Genomic DNA, 16,363 nt, shown 5'->3' with positions numbered 1-16,363 from the left:
ATAGTAGAATTGTGCGTGAAGTGCTTTGTGAGTATCGTGGTGGGAGGGACTGATTTTCCCACTGCTGCTGCTGCCCAGTCGAGGAAAGGGACGGTAACACATAAAAAGTAGTATTTAATGTGGTTGAATCTCGAAGGAGATGTGTGAAATTGAAATCATCAGAATGACATCACAAGAAGAGAAAAGAGCATTAACAAAGCCATGAGCTTATAATTGGGCTTGTCACTTGTGAGGAGGGAGGATTTGTTGGGGAGGTCAACTGACAGAAGGTTGTCTAGGGCTTTTAATGCCATCTTAGAGAACCCATTCTTGATGGGAAACGCCTTGGAGAGCCAGGCGGGGTTTGATAAATAGGGATGTCAGTGCTTGGTAACGGTGAACTGAGAATAGTTTCTGGCTTTTCTTTGCCATTTGATCAGCCTTTTCCTAGGATTCCAAAAGGCCCCAAAGAATCTGTTTTTATGTTTGTGTTTGTTCCCTTCCATTAGCTTGGGCGATTGAGATTTCACATTGTAGCGCCCTGGTATGTGCGTTTTCCCGCTGTACTGGTGGAGAATCATCGATACAATGGGACATATGTCATTACTTGGAAAAAACTGTAGCCATCTGAAGTCCATATTCTGTATTTGGTTTCTTGCCACCATAGAGCTAAGGAGAACCCCCAGCCTCTGGAATTCTAAGTCAGACACTTCACAGTTATCTGTTTTTCTTCCACAGAGATAGAAAAGTTTCACAAAGGAGAAGGCAAGGACGAAGAAAAGTACATTGATGTGGTGATTAATAAGAACATGAAGCTGGGACAGAAAGTGTTGATTCCTGTAAAACAGTTCCCTAAGGTAAGACCGTGAGCCTGCACTGCAGGTGTGTCAGACCTTATCACAAGGGAGCGCGTGCTCAGTTTACATTCTGTTTGGTGTGTTCTTGCGGTGTTCTCCCTTAGCACGACGCCCCGACACACATACTTTTACAATCAGGTGAAACCTTATTTGGTGATTCTGTCCTTTCTGTTTGACTTTGGTGTGAGTTGCGGAGCCCTAAAATTTATTCTTCTGAGTTATATTTTGGACTTTGGACAGCCTGTTCAACTTCTTCCTGCTGTAGTTTCTTCATTTGTAAGATAAGGTTGGATTGATAAGAAATAAGATTATCCATGTTAAATGCTTGGCATAGGGTTTGGCACATAAATGCTTAAAATATTCCCTAATTATTCTAGAAAAAAGTTTTTTATTCACTGCAAGTGTTATTTTATGACATTTGGCACAGTTACAATAGGTGCTTTAAAGTCTAATTCTAAAATCTTGATCATCTCAGATTTGGCCTAAATTGATCTTCTTTTTACTCTGCTTTTCTTTTTTCTTTCTTCTGAGTGTCCACGTACATCATTTATGCATACTGTTGTATATATTAGTAGCTAATTTCTTTTGATTGCAGAACAATAATCCAGTACCTGAAAATACCACAATGTATTTATCCATTTGCCTGGGCAGTTTTCAGTTTGGGGTTATTATAATTAAATTGCTGGGAACCTTTTCGTACATTTAGTGACCATACGTTTTCATTTATTTTTAGTAAATACTTAGGGTTTAAATTGCTGTGTATTTAGTTTTATAATAAATTGCCATAATTTTTTTCCCAAAGTGGTTGTATTTGTGACATTTCTAGAACAGTGCATGCAAAGTTCTGGTTGCTACGTATCTAAATCCGTATCTAAATCCATATTTGATGTTGTCAGTCTCTTTAATTGCAGCCATTCTAATAGGGTATTGGTATTTTCTTGTGGTGTTAATTTGCATTTCCCTGTTGATTAGTGATTTTGTGTACTTTTTCATGCACTTATTGACCATTTATATATCTTCAATTTTGAAGTCTCTTTTTAGATCTTTTGCCGCTCCCTGAGTGGGCTGTATGTCTTCTTATCATTGAGTTGTAGGAGATTTTTTTATATATCCTGGCTACAGATCTTTTGTTGGATATACGTTTTGTGAATATTTGACTCAGTCTGTGGCTTGCCTATTATTTTCTTAACAGAGTTTTGTGATAAGCAGAAGTTTTAAATTTTGATGACGTCTAATGTATCAGGTTTTTCCTTTATGATTTTATTACCTTCTGTCAACTAAGAAATCTTTGCCAACCTCAAGGAAATGTTAGAGTCCTTTATAAGTTATAAAGACAGTCTCCTGTGTTTCCTCTAAAAGCTTTATCATTATAGCTTTTAATTTTACGTCTATGATACATCTCAAATTAGTTTTTGTTAGGGTGTGAGAAAGACAGTCAAAATTCATTTTTTCTTCATATGGATATCCAGTTTTTTCAGTACCATTTGTTGAAAGATATTTTCCTCCCACGGACTGTGTTGGCATCTTTGTTGGAAATTGGATGACTATGTTAAGTGAGGGTCTATTTCTGTACTTTCTATTTTGCTTCATTGATCTATTTATGGATCATTATGCCAGTACCATACCATCTTCATTGCTGTTGCTTTTTATAGTAAGACATGAAGTTAGGTAATGTAGTCCCTTCAACTTTGCCCTTTTTCAGGATTGCTTGCATATAGATCCTTTGCAATTCTATATAAATTTATTGTTTTATTTTCACAAAACATTCTGCTGGGATTATGATTGCAGTTGCATTGAATCTGTTGATCAATTTAGGGAGTTCTGACATCCTAACAATATTAAGTCTTCCCTTCCTTGAACATGATATATCTTTCCATTTAGATTTTTAATTTCTATCAGTAGTGTTTTGTACTTTTTAGGGTAAAGGGCTTGTCTTTTGTTGAACTTATTCCTAACTGTTTCATGTTTCTTGAACACTCTTGTAAAATATTTTGAAATCTTATTTTCCAATTTTTTTGCCTCTAGTATAAACCTTGTATTCTGCTACCTTGCTAATAAATTCACTTGTTCTAGTAAGTTGTTTTATAGATTCCTTAGAAATGCTATGTACATAATCATATCATCTGCATAAACAGTTTACTTCTTTCTTCCCAATTTTTATGCTTTTTATTATCTTATTATTGTATTGGTTAGGATCTCTAGTATAATGCTTGAATACAAGTGGTGATGTTAGGCAGTTTTCTCTTGTTCTCAGGCAATGTGGAAAACATTCAGTATTTTACCATTAAGCATGGTAACAGCTGTGAGGTTTTTTTGTAGACGACCTGTATCTGGTAGAGGAAGTTTTCTTCTATTTTAGTTTTGCTGAGAGATTTGATCCTGACTGGGTGATGAATTTTGTTGAATACCTTTTCTGCATCTATTGAAATGAACACAGGATGTTTCTCCTTTATACTGTTAATATAGTGAATTTTATTGATTGATTTGGCTAAATTAAACTAGTTTTGCATTCTTGCGTTAAACCCTACTTAATGATGTATTATCCTTTTTATACATTGTTGGATTCAAATGCATCTGTGTTCATGAGTGATAGTGGCCTATAATTTATACACACACACACACACACACACACACACACACACATATAGAAGTGTTCTTTCCCTCCCCTCCCCCCCACCCCCCAAAGAATGTATGTCAGTTTGGTGCTGTTGTTTTCTTTATTATTGGATAGAATTCACTAGTGAAGCTATCTGGGGCCTGGAGTTTGGTGGTGAAAAACTCTTTTCAAATACATATATTTATATATGAATCAATTGTAAGTTCTTCAGTGTCTTTAATTGACAAGGCACTAATCAGATTTTCTGTTTCATCTTTTGTGAAAATTGTTTTGTGTTTTTCAAAGGATTTGTCCATTTCATCATAATATTTCAGGTATTGCTTCTTTAAATACTTTTTCTGATCCTTTCACTCCCCGCCCTTTGAGACTCTAATTACAGGTACTTTCAACCTGTTGATATTCTCGAAAAGATTCCTGTGACTCTGTTCACTTTTGTTATTAGTTTTTTCCCCCTCTTCTTCAGTTTGGATCATTTCTGCTGCTGTATCTTAAACTCATTGACTCTTTCCTATGTTATCTTTATTTTTTTGGTAAGCCTATCAGATAAAATTTTTATATCAGGTATTGTACTTATCTGTTTCAGAATTTATATGTGATTCATATATAAATATAAGTATTTGGAAACATGTTTTTTTCTTTGCCGGGATTTTCCATTTATTGCAGGTGTTATATTGTGTAATTGAGCACAGTTAAAATAGGTGCTTTAAAGTCTCTAATTCTAAAATCTTAGTCATCTTAGATTTGATGTGAATTGATACTCTTTTATCTTGATAATGTCATATTTTTCCTATTTTTTATATGTTGAGTAGTTTTGGATTGTATACTGGACATTATGAGTGTTATATTGTGGAAATTGGATTCTGTTATGTTTCTTTGAGGGGTGTTGTTATTTTTGGATTCAGACACAGACTCTGTCGGATAGGAGTGCAGATCTCAGTTTACTTCTCAGTTTGACTTTTGCATTTATTTTTGGCATACATGATTGACAGATTTTATACACAAAATTTGGGGCTCCTGAGGTCTAACTCTCATTTCTAGTATTCCTCCCACACATTTCAGCACTATGGTTGCCTCAAACTCTGCTATGCAGCTAATAAAAGCTCTACAATCAGTGAATTCACCCAGCCATTCCCTTCTTCCAAGTCTTGACTCCCTTGTAAAACCTCCTTGTTTTTGAGCATTCTGCGGAGGCTTTAGATGGTTGCTTTTTGTATTTTGTTCAGCGTTTTGAGAGTTTGTAGTTGTTTACCTAGAGACAGTCATCCTGTTAGGAACTTACTCAGCCATACTTTCAAAACTGAAGATATATAATACATTTTAGTAAACAGAAAACTGTTATGAACATGTTATAGACATACTAATTACTAAACACAGCATGGATTATGGAGACTTTCATAAATTGATTCACCAGGCTTGATATGCTCTATATGCTCAATATGCAGTAGGTAGAAAGATGCACAGACACCATCCCCAACTTTAAAGAGTTCATAGTCTGGTAGATGATTAATCTGAAGTTAATACTCTGTTGTGTATGAGTTAAGTATATGAAATAAAACCTCAAATGTTGTTTTTCAGTGTCAGCTTTGATGAGAGTAGGGGAAGACGAATTATAATTTCTGTGTCTCACAGAGAGTGGAGTCCATGTCAAGTCCTTATAACGTCTGAAGTAGGCTGCTTAGAAATCTGCTTTCAGAATGCTGAAAAGGATATTTCTGCTTAGCAAATTGAGCGTTTGAGTTTCAAGCCAGCCTTGTGTCAAGGCTAACATAGGACTCGCATCAGTTCTAAGAAAAAGCTTTCATGCTGGTGTCTGTTAATAGGCTGAGATGGAGGAAGCTGGCAGTACTCGCCCCTCTGGAATAGCAATGGGCAGAGGCAGCTTGGTGTGGAATTGAGGCTGTTGTACGCTTTCAGCTTCTGGGGCAAGAGAGAAGCACTGTTTGTGAAACTCCAACTAATAAAATGATTTCCATTAATTGAGTAATTTCTCTTAATGAACCATTTTAGCACTCTTTCAATGGTAAAACACTGAACATGAGTCTCTAAGTATTCAAACCCAAAATATATTTGCTCTCTTGAGCATACGCGCGAGCTTGTAAAGTGTGAAACGCAAATAAACAGTGTTTCATGATTGTTTTTTAAAAAGACTTTAAGCTATAGAAATTGTCCTTCAAAGTTTCCCTGTGGGTAAACCCTAACCCTTGGTTCTGGGCAGTGACTCGATGTAACAGAGTTAACCTAAGTGTCAAATCAACATTGCAACAAGGCACCCTGTCTGTGAGGACCTTAAATGCCTTGTGGTTTAGATTTTACATTGATTTTTTTTTTTTTAATTCACTGTTTCGTTCATTATTGATCCCATCTATCCATTCATATACTAACATTTATTGAGGGTCTTCTCTGAGCCAGGAATTGTGCCTGGAAAACAAAACTGATTAAGGCATGTTCTTTTGTCACAAGAAGCTCTCCGTTTTGTGGGGAATACAGATGAATAACTTAATTTCGTATAATACAGTGTGAGAAGTTCAATGTTGGGGTGCTCTAGAAAGACAGAGGATCACGCTGACAGTGTCAGAGAAATCTTCCCTAAGGCTCTGAAGGAGCTGGCTGGGTAGGGGTCAGAAGTAAGACAGGGTGAGATGGAAGGGTGGCCATGACAGGGGGATACAGGGTAGAGGGCATTTGAGAAACTACCAGCCATTGTACTTGGCTAAGCAGGTTAATTTCAATAAGATGTGCAGGTTTTTATTGAGGATTTATAAATAAAGTGATAAGGGAGCAGTGAATGGGGGCTGATCCCTTATCACTTTAACTTATATAAGGTAGGGTTGGCCAAGGGGGGCTGTGAGGTTAGAACAGGAAGTGACCTTTGAGCTGCTTTGGAGTATGAGGTGGGTTTCTCCAGGTGTTTAATTATCAGAAACTATTTCAGGAAATGGAATGCCACATGTAAAGTCATGCTAGGGTAAAAGAAGGCTTATGCACCATTTTAAAAAGTCAGCTGTCATATGAAATTGAATTATATCTCTATATATCATTATGCATACATGCTCTACTGCTATGGTAAGATTGTCTTTATTATACTGTTAAATAAAAGAAGGAAAAGCAACATGTAGGACAGATAAAACCCTAGTTGAACATTTATTTTAAGAAAAACTGACTTGAATCTTACTAGCACTTATTTTCTGGAGGGTAGGATCATGTGCTCTTTTCTACTTTACATGTTTCTGTACTTTAATGTTTTAATAATAACTTGGTGTCACTTCTAGAATTAGGATAAAAAAAAAAAAGATTCCCATTTTGGGGGAAAAAAAGTGCCCGAGATTGTTAACTTAGGACATACCTGTGTACTATGATTATGGTTTTTAAGATTTAGTGTACTGAGTTAGATTCTACAGGTTTAAATTAGATTTATTAATTTTCATAGTTTGGTAATTGTTGTCTAATCTCTAAGCATTCTAATGCTTACATATTATTTTCAGTAACTTTATATTAGGCAATATGGGTTCTTACATTAAATATTTTCCTATTATGTGCATATTTTAAATTTGATATATTTGCTGTCTCACAGAAGTTCTTTGGTTAAGAGTCTTTGAGAGAGAAGAACGAAGTATTTATAAAACATGTTTCCTCTGGAGTTTGAATTAAAGCTCGAGAAGCTTTCTTTTTAAAGTTGGCTTGCATTTTTCCCCTGTAGTGAATTGCAGACAATTAAAAACCCACGAATTTACTACTGGGTGGAAGGAAGCCTATTCCATAGAAATCATCATGGCTATCAAAATTTTCCTAGAATGGTAAATATTTGACAGTCATATCGGTATGTTAAAAGTTGCCTTTTCTGCGCCTCCTAATTAATTTTTGGAGGCAAATAATGTTTTTTCAAGAGGATTCATGTGAAAATCCTTTTTATTTTTGGCGTCCAGTTGATAGTTTACCTGTAGAAGTAAAGTGATAATGCACTTGTTTGTTAGTCCTTACGTGCCATTACCGAAATCCACAGTGCTGTCTAGGGGGGATTTTGAAACTTGTTGGTGTTGAGGAAGCCTGATAATAAAAATCATCACTTAAAGACACATGTATTTATGACAAGTCATGATCAGTGTCCCTCCTAGTATTCATTACATCTTGGACCCTCTGGGGAAGCAGAAAGGCCACTCTGGAACACAGAGCCTTAGGAAAATGTCTTGGCCCGCAGTCCATTGCTTCACTGAGCACAAGTCCCCTTCCAGGCCAGCCCTCTCCGACCTTGACAACCCGTGTCTTACTGTGGGAGCGGGAGGAAAGTGCAGCTGTAAGTAGAGATGAGCCTCTTTGAGGCTACTTTTGTTCTTTTCTTAGAGGTCTTCTCTGGGCCCTTGAGATCTTGTGATACGCGCCCCTATGTCATGAGAAATAGAAAGTTAAGTTGGTATTTGTGAATATGATAGCGTTCAAAAAACATTGTGAAGGAATTTCAAATCTTATGCTGTGACTTTTCCCTTCTTCTCTTTTAAAATGCTTGATTATTGACCCAGAAAGCAGCCCTTGAACTTAAAGTTGTTAAGTGGACTTCAGAAACAGCAATGCGTATATTAAGGGGCTTGTGAAAGAATTTACTCACGTTTTTTGGGGGGGAGTTATTGTTATTACTATCACTATTTTATTGAGTCAAATGAGTAATTACAAAATTTGGTTATATATAGGTCCCCCAAAATCTCATTACATTTTAAAGAGTAGAAATGCTACCGTTATATGTACTTTGGTCACAGTGCAGTACATTAAGAAATTGAAGTCTGTGATGAATATTGTTCTGTGTAAATCTTTTATTACATCACTGCTTATTTTTGAGAGGTGATGGAGGATCGCTCTCTTAAGTGTATTGCTGAGCCAAAAGGTAAAACAACTTTAGTGCTTAGCAATATATTACTGGCTTAGATGTGTTAAATATTATTGGACTACTTATTTTGGCTCTGGGCCCCATGAAGACCTCTCAGTTGGATCACCTGAAAATTGCACAGCTGTACTGTTGGACACAGGAAATATGAACAAAGCTTAACCCCTCTCTTCTAGGATTCCACCCACCTCACCTCCACCCACCCCTCCGCAGTGGAGTAAAATGGCAGAAATTCATTAAATGGCCCAAACTCTGAACTTTTATCAAAACAAGTAATTGACACACAGTTACATGAAACAGAGGGCACTTAGTATATACATTGATACTGAGACAGTTACAGAGGGGAAAGAAGTCAGGTTTAGAAGTCAGCCCCTCTTTGTTATGCCTACTAGCTCTGCCATTTACTAGCTTTCTGACACCAGATGTGTCACATCTTCCTTTCCCTCCCTCCCTCCCTTCCTTCCTTCCTCTCGCTCTCTCTCCTTTTCTTTTTCTTTCTTTCCTTTCTTTCTTTCTTTCTTTCTCTTTCTTTCTTCCTCTCTCTCTCTCTCCCCCCTTCCCTCCCTCCCTCCCTTTCTCTTTTCTCTTTTCTCTCCTTCTCTCCCCTCTCTCTCTCTCTCCCCCTCCCCCTCTCTCCCTCTCCCCCTCTTGCCCTCTCCCCCTCCATCTCATCAGGCTGAACACCTACTGGACCACCTCCACTTGGATATCCTGCAGACTTCTTATATTTGATGTGTCCATAAGTGAACTTCATACCTCTTCTTGGCAAACCTGGACCTTTCCCTGTGCTCCTATTTTAGTGAATGACAGACAGCCCCTGTATCTAAGAGCCCATGCCTAAAACTAGCATATCATTTTTGTCTACTAATTTCTCCTTCATTTACCTCTCCCCCTCCATTCTTGAAGTACAATGACATATACATTTTATTACTTCTACTTCTAAAGTAATTCACATTCTATCTCTGCATTCCACTGCCACTCCTTACTTTAGACCACTATCATCCATCACCCGGTCTTTTGTAATAGCCTCTCATCCAGTTTCAAATCCTCCATCCCATTCTCCACACTTGAAGCCAGACTCTTGCAGTCTGGGATTTTCTGGATTAAACTTAAGTATATATGGGCTACATTGCTTGTTTTATTTGTTTTGCTGTCCACCAGTCCCCCACCCCCGCCCAAAGAATATAATCCAGCTTTGAGCATACAGAGATTAAAAAGTACATAAAGTAGATGATTTCAGATGGTGTGTCACTGTGTGTGTGATCTTGCCCATGTCATCTCCTGAAGAAGTTACTTGTGTACTTTACTTGATTGATTTTTCAGGGTTGCTGATGTCTAAATAAGTAGGGTTGTTTACCATTTAGAAGTAGATACTGTGTTAAAATTACAGTCAGTGGAACAATACCAAATAATCTCAACCACTACCAATAATGCTTAGTGATTTGTGGTTGACAAATTAATAAATTTAAATAATAGTATTTATATAGCTCTAATATGTTGTAATAATTTCTGCAACAAAGAAAATCAATAAAAACTATGTTGACTAATGCCATTTGGTTTGGGGCAAAATAAACTTTAGTTTCACAGGTGTGTATTGAGAAATCATTATGCAGGAAGGATGATGAATAAAATATGGATCCTAATTTCTCTCCAGGGATTTACAGTCTAACAGGAGAAACAGTACATTTTACTAAATAATATAGGGTAAAGACTGAACTAACATAGGAGAGGTAGATGGACACTGCAAGATTTTAAAAGAGTGAGGGAGAGTTATTTCTGGAGAAAGAATTACAGGTGGAATTAAATGTAGTCCTTAAGTATAAATTCAGGATGTTAACAAGCAGAGATCAGGGGGAAAGACAGAGTAACTCTTGGGCCAGAATGATTTAATTATGGGGAATGGTAGTTTGTAGCAGTCGTTGGAATGGTGATGACTAGTGTGGAAAGCCTTCAGTGCTGTACTTGCGCATTAGATTTTTTTATATGGCCTAGGGAGCCCTGAAAGATTTGTGACAGATACAAATAAACAAGTAGAATATATAGTAGGAAATATTCTGCATTATAAAAGATCTTACCTTTTTTTTTTTTTTTTTGAGTCCTCAACATTTAGGAATGATTGATTTAAACACAAGTTGGAATGACTTTTATTCCTTAGAAATTGAAGTTCCCATGTAAAAGTGTAAAAGTGATTGTTCTCGTTAGAGGTGATTATCAGAATCGTGGAAATTCTTGTCAGTAATCCAAAGCTTGACTCAATTAGTAACTATCCTAAGAAACAAGTGTTCTGTTACCGAAGAGGCTGCTCCACTTCATATGAATGCCATGGTCCCAAGTCTGTTGTTAGGTTTACTACTGTTTGGAGTTTTGCATTTATGACATTGGCTTAATTCAAATGAGATCAGTATTCTGAATACCAACTAAAAGGTGGATTTATTTAATTAATCATTTTGTTAGTGGTTAAATTATTGAAACCTAAAATGGCTCGTAAAGCTAGTGAAAGTAGTGATCTGGTCTTTTCCTTTCAAGAGAAGAAGATAGGTAAAACAAACCTCGTTTATTTTCTTTTCATTCTTGCCGTTGGGCAGGAATTAGGTGAATGTGGAGATGATGAACCAAGTGTGTTTCCTGACAGTTTAATTCTTTCTCTCCAGTAAGGTCTAGAAAGAGAATATGGGGTGACGTTTTCCAAAGAGGGATGTTATGTCCAACCTTACATTTGGGTGCTAGAAGAACATGCTAGAACTTCTATTGTAATGTATGTATGTAGCGTATGGTTTCTGCATCTCAGGCACTGTTCTAATGGCCTTACATGTGTTAACTTTTCACGTGTTAATCTTTACAGTTTTAGGAGGAAGGAATGATTATTTCCTGTTCACTTATGAAAAACTAAAAAACAGAGACGTTAAGTAACTTGCTAAATGTTATTACACAGTAACAGGCATTTGAACCCCAGAAATCTGGCTCCAGGGCCCATTGTCCTGTTCAAGAGATTAAGCTTTATTAATATTTATTACACAGGTTAACACTAGTACTATTACCTGGCACATGTGAGTGCGGGACAGTTGTGTGCACAGTGAGATAGGATGCTGGAGTAGAAGAGGGGATTCTCCGAGGCAGAAGCTCCCACCAAGTTTTTATTTTTTTTTATTTTTTTAAGATTTATTGATTGATTGATTGATTGATTGCTATGTTGGGTCTTCGTTTCTATGCTAGGGCTTTCTCTAGTTGCGGCAAGCCGGGGCCACTCTTCATCGCGGTGCGCGGGCCTCTCACTATCGCGACCTCTCTTGTCGCGGAGCACAGGCTCCAGACGCGCAGGCTCAGTAGTTGTGGCTCACGGGCCTAGTTGCTCCGCGGCATGTGGGATCTTCCCGGACCAGGGCTTGAACCCATGTCCCCTGCATTGGCAGGCAGATTCTCAACCACTGCACCACCAGGGAAGCCCTCCCACCAAGTTTTAATCACTCACTTGCTTTCAGTAATTGGGGCAGATAGCTGTATATGTGCCTCGGTATGGATTCTTGGATTGTATCTACTAGTTTTAGTTAACTTACCTTTTTCAGTGGACAAAGATTGTTGCAAAAGAGACTGCGACTTCAGGGCCACTGTAGATGCAGTCGAAATGAGCAGGAAGACGGCAGAGCCGCTCCGTCCCCGTGCCCAGTGCAGGCTCAGCACCAGGACAGGGGAAGAGCAGCTCCCGTCCAGATGGGCGTAAGAAGAACAGTCTTTTCAAATTGGGACTGTTTTTCGACATCCAGTATCGTTAATGATGAATCTCTTGACCTAAGTAAGGATCGAAATATTATTACCCAATGGTAGATCAGGTGTAGAATTTTTAAATAAATAAATGTATACACATATATATATGCACACACACTCACATCCATTTTATGTGCATATAAACGATAGTGCAGGGGCCAGGGATCCTTCTTGGCTGCCTAACTTAAGATCTGGAACACTGGACGTGATAGTCTGTGGGGAACACTTAGTCGCCATGGACTGCCCCGGACCTGCTTCCTCTCACCTCCTTCCTTTCTCACAATTTATTAGCTCTTCATTAAACTTGAGACACATACTGTATCCAAACAAAGTTTTTTTTATTTCTTTATATCCTCTCATTTCTCACATCCTACTTCAGACCTTCCTCTATAGAAATGAATTACATTGTTTATCTATTACAGTATCTCCTTATTTTAGTCTTTGTCAGATGCCTTTTTAATCATTTTTAATAAACATGTAGATTTTATACGACGCTCAATTACAAGATGTTGGACAGTTAGGACCATATACCCAAAATATGCCTCCTTCCATCTGTGCCTGTGTGGTATATTTTAGGGTTCGTTTTAATTAAATCTTGGGTAGTGATTGGTACATTTCGGACGTTAACTTTGGTTGGCACTCATCATTCGCTTCCAGCGCATGAAATGCTGCTTTTGCCTGTTGGGAGCTAGTGCTGCTCTCGTCTGTAGCTGAGGTGCTCAGGGGGGTCAGTCAGGGTCTCTGCCCTCAGAGAGTGCCACCTCCATCCCCTCTTAAGGAAGGGAAGGCAGGCAGGTGATTGCTAGGCCTAGAAAAGACCATGATGTTTGAGGCTCTTAAAACTTTTTGATAAATGACTGCTTTGTTGTTTTTTGTCTGTGGCAGTGCGCCCCCCAGTGGCCACTCCCTGTGATCGTGCCCTTCCCTTGAGTCTGTCCTGACCCTGCAGCTCCCTTTAACTGACAAGATGTGAACTTCCAGGCTGGAGCTTTAAGGAAGCCTGACAGCTTCTGCTTTTCTGACCTTGGAAGACATATACCTTGCAAAGGTCCTATCACCCCGAGGCCACTGTGGGAGGTGGAAGCTTGGGATACCCAGGTGGAGGAGAATCAAACCAATAAGAACTGAGGTCCCCATCTGACAGCTGCCACCAACTTAAGAGACATGGGAATAAGCCGTCTTGGAAGTGGGTCCTCCAGCCGCAGTTGGTCTGGCTGTTGCCACATAGAACTCCCCCCAGGGCTCAGATTGGTGAATTGTGAGCAAATAAATAAAACGGTGGTTGTTCAAGGCCATTACATTTTGGGTTGGTTTGTTACGCAACAGTAGATGCCCAAGATGTCATTAAAGCATAACCTAGTCCCTCATTTCCTACTTACCAAGGCAGGTGCGGCTGTGTGTATGTCGGCCGCAGACTGGGGTTTTAGGGTCAGGTGGGAGGATGATGAGGGGGAGAAGGGACTGTAATGGACCAAAGGAAGCTGCTTTTAGCACGTATGAGATTTATCCCAGACTATTCTGTCGATGAAATAGTGAAGTGCATTTAAGAAAAATAACTAATGTAAAAGGAGCGTTAAGTAGTTCATGTTATAGTCAGGAAAGATACCGTAGCGCTTTTGAGCATTTTTGCCATAGTGAGCAGGAGGGACTCTACCATTGAGAGGACTTTATGTTTTGAAATTCCTTTCCTTTTGTGCCACAGAGTGTTTTGATTTTATGTTACTGCTCATACAGCCGTGGCCTTTTTAAAATAACGCAACGATAGGCAGAAGACTAGGTTCCTGGACCCAGAATTTATTAACCTGTTCTTTTGCTTTTGTTGATCCAGTACAAGTTTTCTTTTTTTTGAGTATTACTATGTGTATTAAGACTGAAGACCGGGGTGAAGATAATGGAGAAGATTTCAGAGTTGAGCGAAACACATTTCCTCTTCCAAGGAGTACAACCTGAAAGGAAATGTCTTAAACCATAGTTTGGTAAGTGGGAGAAGAGAAGGCAGGAGGAGAGGGAGTGAGGGGGCTGAGAGTGTCGAGGAGGTGCCTGGAGGAGCAGCCCCAGGCCTGTCAGACTCTGCTGAGCTCAGGAAAGGGCTGGCTGTGTTGCGTTTGTTCTTTACAAAGAAAAACTGAGACCATCTTAGACTCCCAATTAGGTCCAAGCGCTTAGCCTGGAGGGATGACTCTGCCTCTTCCTTCCCCACCCTAGTTGCTCTGCCCCGACAGGCTGGCCAGCTTCGTATTTCAGAGAAGGTCCTCAGTGCCTGAGGGCTTTTGCACTTGCTATTCACAGTGCCGGAAAGTCTCTGTTTCCAGATCCTTGCATAGGACGCAGCCGAGCTGAGCATCACAGGCCAGCCTGGTGTGACGTTGCTCAGCCCTCCAAGGTTACCCACGCTCTCTGTAGTTGCCTTCTGCCCGCCTCAATAGACGCTTAGCAGTAATTAACAGACATTGTGTCTACGCTTCTGTTTCTCTTGTTTGTCATCCGCCTCTTCTGTGAGCAGATGGGGCTCAGGAAGGATGCGGCCATTGCTTATTTCTGTTCTCCACCCAGCGCCTAGAACATGTTTGCACTTCACCAGTGTTGTAGCGAGAGGAACACTTCCTGAGGGCTGGACACTGATCTCAGTACATGTTTTGTTGATTTTGTCAATATTTTAAGAAACAAAGCAAAGTGGGTTTTGTTGCCCTTCCTCCTGCAGATTAAGGCCTTTGTTTAGGAGGGGAGATAGGGGATATGGCTCTGAGTAGATTTCAGTAGAGGCTGTTTTCCTCTCCTCCACTAGCCAGGGCAAGTGGTCTCAGGATTCTTCCCTGACCTTCCCTGTGAGCACTTGGGGTTTGGGGGCGTGGTGGTGGTGAGTTCCTGCAGGAAAAACCTTTGAGAAGGTATCAACTCTCTTAATTCTGGGGCTTTTGGTCTTCTCTGCTCTCATGCTCGTCCCCCGTCCAGAGAAGCAGATGCTTGAGTCTTATCTCTCCCCGCAGGTGTCTGTACTCTCTCCAGTTGTGTGGTTAGTGTTTACCTTGGCACTTAAGCATTAGTTTGTATTCTGTTTCGTTTTCTTCCTGTTTTAAGGGTGAGAGTGACGTTCTTTACAAGCTCTACATCTGAGCTGAAATGGGTAGTTCTTGGAACACGGTAATTTTGGGAAGCTGAAATGAGTCCAGAATGGCTAAAGTCAAAAGCAGGAGAGTGAGGCTGGGGAGGTGAGCAGGAGCTGTGCTGGGGAGGGCCTTGCACAGCAGTTCCAGGGCATGAGGACTTACTCGGAGGGGAGTTGGACAGTCCTGTTTGAAACACAGACATAACAAGGTCACCTTTGGATTAAGACCTCTCTGCTGATCCAATGAGTTAGAAGTGGATACAGAGATGGAATTCTGCAGTGGGCGAGGTGAGGGATGGTGATGGCTGGGCTAGTGGTTGTGGTGAGGCTGCAGGAAAATAGGCAGGTTTAAGAGAGACTTAGGAGATAACATTGTTAGGATATAATTCATTGATTCAGTGGACATTGACTGAATGCCCTCGCCGCACAGGTGTCGGATCAGTGACTGCAAAAGGCCTCGTCACTGCCCTCATGGAATGAATGTCAGGTTTCTGGCTTGAGTTGCTGCATGGACGATAGTGCCATTTGCTGGGAAGAATAACGTATTTGCTGCTGCTACGTTGGCAGAGGTTACAGGTTCAGTTTTAGTGTTGAGTTAGAGGTCGATAAAGCATCCCTTTGTTAGACTAATCAACTTTTTGGTGAGCACCCAATTAAGGGAAACGTTTTAATGGAGACAGTGACATGTCCTTGATTGAGGCTTAGTTGTTTATGAAATGACCGCTTAACTGTAATTGTCCCCGTGGAACAGTGTCATGTCACAAATGTAGTTTAGATCAATTAAAGCTAGTTCTTCCTTGATCTTTACTGGGGAAGAACATAATTATTGGATCTTATCCGTTATGTGGTAAAACTCAAATATACTGTATGTTGGTTTACCATCTTCATAATCATTTGAAAAGTTTCCCATTTACAGTTGTAACATTTGTAATACGGTAGTATATTTGTCATATAATAATTGGCATCTGGAGAAAAATCATTGGTCTTGGAAATAACACTTTTACCTTCTATTCAAATCTGCGCACAAATGAAATCATTAGGAAAAATGAAGGCTAAAATGTATTAGGTTCTTACTGTGTGTCTTGCCAATACACTCATCAAATAGAAAACAAATCCTGACTTAAGGAAGGACAAACTTTATATTTGGAAGGATTTCTGGAAGGTCAGGG

General features: G+C 39.4%; 1 protein-coding gene across 2 annotated transcripts in view; it reads left to right on the top strand.

The window, feature by feature from the left end:
- The window catches only part of KHDRBS3 (KH RNA binding domain containing, signal transduction associated 3), a 165,712-nt gene that overhangs the window by 52,223 nt on the left and 97,126 nt on the right, over positions 1 to 16,363 (top strand). For both annotated transcript variants that reach the window (XM_059902056.1, XM_059902055.1), the window contains exon 2: positions 718 to 836. In XM_059902056.1, coding sequence (XP_059758039.1) covers positions 718 to 836 — 119 coding nt within the window. The remainder of the gene's footprint in view (positions 1 to 717; positions 837 to 16,363) is intronic.

This window comes from Balaenoptera ricei, chromosome 17, assembly GCF_028023285.1.
Source record: "Balaenoptera ricei isolate mBalRic1 chromosome 17, mBalRic1.hap2, whole genome shotgun sequence".
Classification (NCBI taxonomy): Eukaryota; Metazoa; Chordata; class Mammalia; order Artiodactyla; family Balaenopteridae; genus Balaenoptera; species Balaenoptera ricei.
This window is presented reverse-complemented; position numbering and strand designations above follow the sequence as displayed.